An 8,260-nucleotide genomic window follows, 5' to 3' on the forward strand; every position below is an offset into this window, starting at 1 on the left:
AATGGTGACTAAAGGGTGTTTTTTCATGTCCTCTATGCTCTAACTACGAAAATATTTGATTTACAAATAAGGAATCCTACTTCGCGGAATTTCATTTGTCACGGTAGGGTCTAGAACCGATTAACCGCGATAAACGAGGGTTCAGTAAGAACCTGCTCTCTTCGGCGAAAAAGAAAGAGAGGGAGAGAGATGCAGTGCATCACACAGTTCCTGTAGCCCAAGAAAAACCACAGTTCAGCTACTGGCGGAGCTCGCCAGACCTAAAATCATGATACATTTCCACCCTGCCACAAAGCAAGACTCCAAGCGCCCGATATGTTGTTGAAATAGTAACAGGGCCAGCCAGGCTGCGCACTGGGAGAGGCCGTTGATGTGTGGCACGCAGCTGGGCTTCAGTCTCATGGGATGGAAGGCACAGAGTACATTTTGAAGCCACTGTTGGAAGAAACAGTGTACCTAGAGTTTAAATGTCCATAAATGATTTTACTCTGAGTCAGCAGTGATACAATCAGAAGATGAGGATGGGCCTGGGCGCCAGTCCCAGGCCTGGCACTGAAAACCAGGATGCACACTGTACAAAGCGCCCTGCGTTGCCGAGTGTCCATGCTTGCCTTTGGTGGCACAGATGACAATAGTTTCAACTGCGAAACTGCCCTATATAAATGAAAATTACACTCAGATTTTTATTAATTCAGTGTTCTTCTGTTTTATTGCCTAATTGCATATGGGTTTGTTTGTTAATTTCTTTTTAAAAAATTTAGGGCATTAGAAACGTGAATACAGCTCTAAAAATTTGACATTTAGGAAAAGGATAATTTATCTCGACTTCTGGCAGGTGCTGAACTCACAGATTTGTTCCTTAAAACCACGGATTTCACAGTTCATTTCAATTTAACTCCTGTAGCTGTGGGAAAGTAAAACTTGTTATTTCTGCTCTTGATTTTCTACAGCATGCGATGCCCTTGCACAAATAAAACAGAACAAGAGCAGAAAAGAGAAAGAGAAGGGGCCCACTAATCAAACAGAAAAGAAGACCAGAATTCCAAAGATAAAATACTAAAATCTGACGATTAACAACATTATTTTTATAAGTCAATGCATGTTTCTCATAAGAATTCTTAGCACTCTTTAGAAGGCTTAACCGAGAGCACAAAGTCAGCACAAGCTAACAGAGCAGAGGCAAGATGCTGAACTTGTTTACTTTCAGATCCCCTTCAGAATCACACAATCAATATTTATGTAATTCACAATCCAGCAGAAACATCATGAATTTACAAAGTACCTGGCATTGTTAAAATGAAATCCCAGCAAAACAACAAAGATAAGTAAGATGTAGACTTTAATTTCAGAATAGTTACAATGCACTGTGCAGAGGTTGAGGAATGCCTACAACTCATCCAGGACCCACAGAGAGGCACATCATGCTGATAACTAGAATTAGAACTGGTTATGCAATTTGACGAGGGACCCTGGTGACTTAGTGGATAACTGGCTGGACTGCTAACCACCAGCTGCTCTGTGGAGAGAGATGGGGCCGTGTGCTCCCAGAAAGATGTACTGCCTCGGAAACCCTAGAGTGTGATGAGCTCCTCATTCAAAAGTTACTAAGCTTGTCAAGCTGGCGACAGCAAAGCATTAACTCAGATGCGGGGCACTTGTGAGCATGTAGTGATGTGGAAGTGCACAAGCTGTATACACCTTCAACGAGCTCTGTGTAGGATTAGTAGGAATTCACTAAAGAAGATAGGGAGGAACGCATTTCAAAGAGAAGGAGCAATACGGGTAAAGATGATGAAAGCAAATTCCCCAAGGAAATGCAAATAGTTTTTCTTTGCCTGGACACAGAGGGGGGCTGAGAGAGTGTTGGAAGTGAGACTGGTCCAGAGAAGCACATGTCTGTCCAGGAGCCACTTGAGAGTATTCAGAGGGTGTTCCTCCGAGGCTACCTCCGAATTCAACGGGGAGGTCCAGTGGGCAGGGCTGGAGCTATCCCATTCCCACTGAATGCAATGATATTTGACTTTATTTCTGGTAGTGGTCTTGTATGATACTTTTCTATAGAACACCACCATTACCATTGCTGTTTGCAGTGGGGAACCACTGAAGGATTTTAAGCACAAAATAAACGTGTGTTCTTGGGTTATTATTTTGCAAGTAGTTTAAAGAGGTAAAAGAATGGAGACTGGAAGATGAATTGGGAAAGTTATTCCAGGTGAACATCAGGAAAATGAAGATGATTCCAGCTATAGGGAAAATTCCAAAAAAATCTTACTGCCCTTGAGTCAATTCCAACTCACAGTGACAGGGTAGGACTGCCTCATGGGTTTCTGAGACTGTGGACTCTTTAGGGAGCAGTAAGATTGTTAGGAGGCAGATCTGCGGTCCAGGTGGACTTGAAGGAGGCATTTTGTAAAGAACAGTAGTTGAGCTGCAGATGACAGACACGTCAGCCGTTGTAGTAGTGTGCTGTCCCATTCGCTTCAGCGATGGGCATGTTCCCAGGGTACCCTGTCTCCCCGAAATTGAAATCCCTGAAAATAAGACCTACTTACAGTTTTGCCTCTCACTGAAATATAAGGCATCCCCCCGAAAATAAGGCCCCCCGAAGCTACTGGACTCTGGACCTTAGAGGCAGGCGCCTCAGCGCAGCTCACTGTTGGCCGCAGCTCAGCCAGAGCAGACAGGAAGTGCGAGGTCTCTTTTAATAAAACAGTAAACAATAAATGTGTACCGTATTCTTCTTCATGGAAAAATAAGACATCCCCTGAAAATAAGACCTAGTGCATCCTTGGGAGCAAAAATTAATATAAGATACTGTCTTATTTTCGGGGAAACAGGGTAGTTGGGAAGCACTGTTCAGGAGATGCCCAACAGTATTACTGACTGAATAGCTAAAATGAAGATGAATTAACCAGAATAAAGGGGAAAATAAACCAGCTTGCCCGAAGCACTGGTTTTGAAAGGGTAGACCCTGGAACAGCAACATTACAGTCTCATGGGGATATTTTCAGAATATTAATTTTGGAGCCCCATCCATACCTACTGAATCACAAACTTGATTTGGGGCCCAGGAAACGAAGTTTAGTTGTTTTCCAGATTGTGATCAACAGTGAAGTGTGAAAACCACTGCCCTAACATCATTCAGGAAGCAAAAGCTGTATTACAGTATAGAATTAACCGAAAACAAAGAAGAGAAAATCCATACCTGAGATCTACCTTACATAAAAGGGGGGCGGGGGGGATCCAGTTCTCTAGAAGATAGGGCCAGGGTATATATTCAGTGTGTATATATATATCTATAAAAATATACATACATACATACTTAAATATCCCAGATGATTGCAGTATGTAGCCAGCCATGGAAGCTATTTGGCTTCATCCTATGGAAGATGCTCTTCTCTCATACTTCCTGCGTAGAAGTATGAGAGCAAATCAGCTCTCAGACCCCTGGCCTCTGTGCCTGATAAGAGAGTGGGACTGTTTACCGACACATGAGAGGCTGCTGACTCAGTGATGTACAGTGAGCAGTGATCACTTGGTATCCTTACTTGGAGGTGTAAGTGGTATTTCCAGGAGGGATAGTCATTAGGCGGTTGAATATATAGTCTGATACATACATATTTCAAAAAATCAGAGAGAAAACTCCATTAGCTTTTAATTCTATATATTTCACAAACTTTTAAAAGTCCCCTTGTGTGTGTGCATCAATAAGCTGCTGTTGTTGAAGCCATGGGCGTGGACAAGTGTGTGCAGAATGAGGGCCCAGGGAGGGAAGATACGGACGTAGTATGGAAAGCCTACAACATCGCAGAGAATCCTGAGGAACAGGACCTTGAAAGGAAAGTATCAGACCAGGAGAATGGAGCAGCATCGAGAACAAATTAAGAATGCGTTTTTTAGAAGCAAGATAGTCATTAGAGTTTAATGTAAGAGAAGGCAAATAGGTCAGTGAGGTTTAAGAAATACACATTGAGACTGACCAAGAAAAAGATAAAACTCAAAATACCAAAATCAATAATGAGAAGAGAGGCATTACTACCAACCTTACAGATATAATTAAAAGATAAGGGAAAATTGGAAAAATTGCATGCCAACAAATTAGTTAATTTACATAACTAGAAAGACAGCAACTGCCAAAACAGACGTGAAGAAATAGAAAAATCTTAACACATTTTGTTAATAAAACAAATAAAAAAGATTGGTTTAATTTTTTTTTAGTCTCACAGGAGAGCTGGCCAATGATAGGATAGCTATGAATGGTGAGAAGCGGGATTAGCAGCGACCGTTCTCTGTGTCTTTGTGTGTCAATGATCACCCACCTCGGGCCTCCTTATGTGTCATTTCCACACCACACCGCCAGAATCTGCACGTCAAAGATGAAGAAACACAATCTTCTCAGTAACCAGTCTTCCTCCTGGTTCTGAAAAATTAGGGAACAGCTCTGAGGTCAAAGATTTCCTTTTTTGTTTATTTTCCTATGGGGTTTTTAATTACACTGCTACAATTTAGAGAATTTCATATGATCATCTGCTACAAATTTCAAGAATTTATGTAGGGTGGCATTTCTTTGTACTGTTTCTCTAAGATTCACTCCCACTTTCACTCATGCTTCTAATCCCTAAGAGGCAGGGATAACAGCAACAGACGTTTCTTGCCAAGCACCAACCATATGGACCTGGTGGCAGGTGAGGTGCTGATACAGCAAATGCATCCGGCACAGCTCCTGCCGTGACATACACTTGAGAAAACAGATGGGGCATCAGATGCCAAACTAAGGGACACAGGCAAAAGTATTCTGGGGGTTTCCTGTAGACCAGAGATAAAGAACTGGCCTTTAACTGAACCTGGAGATTTGGGAAGGAAAATGGCTAGTTGTTGGGCTGCTAACCCTAAGGTTGGTAATTCAAATGTACTAGCTGCCCTACTGACGACGGATAAGACTGTCTATTCTTGTAAAGATTTACAGCCATAGCAACCTTATATAAGATCGCTATTCATCGACATGATAGCAGTGGGCATGATTTTGGTTTTGGTGAAGTCGAAAAACAAAAGATGCCCAGAATTAAATGGGAAATGATTGACCTCCTTAGTTCCCAGATATTCTCATTACTCACTCCCACCTACCTCTTGTTTCCCTCCTTTTTCCAGCCGACTCAGTAGTCTTGTGTTTACTTTTGGACACAGCCCTCTTATTTCAGTCCTCCTTCAGTGGGATGTGGGTCCTGAGAATACTTAGAATAGCCCTATGTTTTCAAAGCTGGAGCATGTCAGCTCACAAGAGCACTGTGATCATTGCAATCTTTGGAGTCCTATGGAGTACTTTGATCTTGTTGGGAAATAACACGTTCTTACTGCTGATGCCATTTTCTCACCTACACAGAAATGTCTATGGTCTTGCAGTAGTAGTTTCAATTGTATCATAAAGCATTGAAGCGCCTGCTGATGAATTGCTCTCCAATTCCACTGGAGCACTTCATGGCCAGGACAAATGGCACAGCACGAAGCCCTAAGATGTAGTTTAAAGGACCGATTTGAGCAGCCTTTGTGATACAGAGCTGTGAGTCATAAGTATATTCGGCAGATACCTCCATCCATTACCTTCTCGTTGATTTTCTCAGAGTCAGCTTGAGGCTCACCAAGAAGAGGGAATGGTGATCTCTCACATGGCAGTTGCTGGTGTTGGAATTTGGATCGCCTTTACATCTGGGTCCACACTTCGCCTGTTTCACACAGAAACACTTAAGCATCTCCAGGACATCAACGTAGCCACCCCTGTTCATCATATGTTACCAGGTAACTCGATTGTGTTTGTGCATTTCAATGTGCGTACCTTAATCCTCTAGTGTCTTGCATCTTTTGTTTCCTTGTGCTGAGTGGCTTATGGCCTGGCATCTGAGCTGCTCAAAGAATCATGCTACTGGTCATATTTCCCAGTCACTGTCACCATTGATTACATGATGTTGATCATGGAGATCTAGCTCCATTCACCTCTAGTGCCCGGTCCCCCAGTTCAAACCCCCTTGCCATTGGGTCTGTTCTGTCGAATAGCAACCCTGTGGGACTGAGTAGGACTGCTGCGTAAGGCTTCTAGAGCTATAAGTCTTTGTGGACGCACTGCCACCTCCTTCTGCTGTGCAGTAGCAGTCATTGTGAACTGCCAACCACTCAATTAGTAGCCAAGTGTAACCACTGTGCCACCAGGTCCCCTCCCAGTGCTCCCAGTGCCAATGTATTCTGAGAACATGTGGTTCTCCAAGCAGACTCTTTGACTTCCACAACCAGCTGTGGCCCATTCCCAGCTTTCCTGTCTGGTTGTATGCTCTCTTGCCCCTTAGGTAGTTCCATGACCATTAAGAGGTGGCAATTAACTTTAGAAAGAATCTGGGACATCTTAAGTAGTTAAGTATTCCAGATTCTTTGCAGAACAAACTGGAAATGGAAACACTGACATCACCAACTTTCTGGGTAGCAACCGGCCTGGGCTGGAAGGAAGAAGGAGGAAGTCTAAGACCCTTATTCCCATTCTGATAGCACTGGGAACCCTTGGAGTCCTCAGCACTCCAGAGTCTCTCGGTGGATCAAGAATATACGGTATCAGAAAGTCAGCCTCTAACTATCATAGTAGTTAGCCTTCATGATGCTTACATGTTTCCCTGAAGTCGTACTGTTGTCAATCAGCTTAAATCATTAGCCATTCAGTGAACTAATGGTATAGTTTTATAAGGCTAAGGCTTAGATTGTACAATCAAGCCTCCTGCTCACAACCTTGTCTTTAAAAAGAATACATGTCACATTTGGGGTCAGCTTCATGGACACATGGCCTGTGCAAACTTTGACTCAGAAGGGGCTGTGCTTGGTTTAGCTCTGCTTTTGCCATCTTAAAATTGTTATTACTTTATGAGTACGGGACTCCAGGTTTTCTTTTTGCCTTCACTGCCATTGAGTCGGTGCTGAGTCATAGCATCCCTATAGGAAAGCATAGAACTGTTCCTCTGGGTTTCTGAGACTCTAACTCTGTATGGGAGTAGAAAGCCCTGCCTTTCTCCTACAGAACGGCTGGTGGCTTTGAACTGCTGACCTTATGGTTAACAGCTCAACATATAACCACTACACCAGCGGCCCTATAGGACAGGGTAAAACTGCCCGCTGTGGGATTCCAAGTCACTTTGTCAGAGGAGAAAGCCTCATCTTTCTCCCTCGGAGTGGCTGATGATTTCCATGCAACCCAACACATAACCAGGGATCCTCTCTTGGTACTGTTTTTGTGGTGGGGTGTGGTCCGGGGTTCCAACTCATTGGGACCCTATGTACAACAGAATGGGCCACTGCTAAGCATCCTCAAAACGGTTCCAATGCTTAGCTGCTGTACCAACCCATCTCCTTGAGGGGCTTCCTCTGTTTTGCTGCCTCTCTACTTTGTCAAGCGTGATGTCCTTCTCCAGGGACAGGTCTTTCCTGACAACACGTCCAAATATGTGAGAGAAAGTTTCCCCATCCTTGCCTTTTGCACTAGGTTCTTCAAATTATGTAACTGGTCATAATTCCAGTGCCCCACTCTCTTGATTTAATTGATTTGAAGTAGGATTAATGACTCCCCAGAGGATTCTTTTGCACAGCTAGATCTGAGACTCAATTATCTGGGCTATAGGTTTGCCATACATGTGATAATGCTACAAGGCAACAAACACGATTAGGACTAAAAATTCATTCTCATAAAGCTTCCATATCCATTCCCCAGGTAGGATTGATTGTATTGACTGCGTCAACCATCAGTGGCTAGAACTGAATTTGAGAAGTACATAGTTACAGTATGGATTGGCCAAGTAACCTTGGAAAATTTCAACCTTTTTGGTCACTTGGATTTTTCCATTTCTAGAATGAATGAGGAAAATGCTTTCTCCTATTTAATTTCAGACAATTTTGTGGAAGGAGCTGTAAACATTCTGCAATTTGCTGTTACAGTACTAATTTTAGAGCCATGGCTGCTTATTAAAAGACAGGAGTTCTTTTAATAAAATCGCGACATGGCATAGCATAGCAACATTGGGAGTCTTAGCACATTATTTGTGTGTAGTCGGTCAGAGGTTGAAGAGAGGCTTTCTGCTCCTGTAAAGAGTCACAGTCTCACCACTCACAGGACACTCATAAGGTGGCTATAAGTCAGAATCAACTTGATGGCAGTGAGTTTGAGTTTATTTGTTTGTTTGTTTGTTTAATCATTTTATTAGGGGCACATACAACTCTTATCACAATCCATACA

At 43.0% G+C, this 8,260-nt stretch overlaps 1 protein-coding gene across 7 annotated transcripts in view; it reads left to right on the forward strand.

Annotated features, from left to right (window-relative positions):
• Window positions 1-8,260, forward strand: part of ARHGEF10 (Rho guanine nucleotide exchange factor 10) — a 231,747-nt gene that overhangs the window by 200,013 nt on the left and 23,474 nt on the right. For all 7 annotated transcript variants that reach the window (XM_004707747.2, XM_045286716.1, XM_045286714.1 and 4 more), the window contains one exon: window positions 5,619-5,793. In XM_004707747.2, the coding sequence (XP_004707804.2) occupies window positions 5,619-5,793 (175 nt within the window). The remainder of the gene's footprint in view (window positions 1-5,618; window positions 5,794-8,260) is intronic.

This window comes from Echinops telfairi, unplaced genomic scaffold, assembly GCF_000313985.2.
Source record: "Echinops telfairi isolate 266 unplaced genomic scaffold, ASM31398v2 ScPeMD7_9;HRSCAF=40, whole genome shotgun sequence".
In the NCBI taxonomy this organism is placed as follows: Eukaryota; Metazoa; Chordata; class Mammalia; order Afrosoricida; family Tenrecidae; genus Echinops; species Echinops telfairi.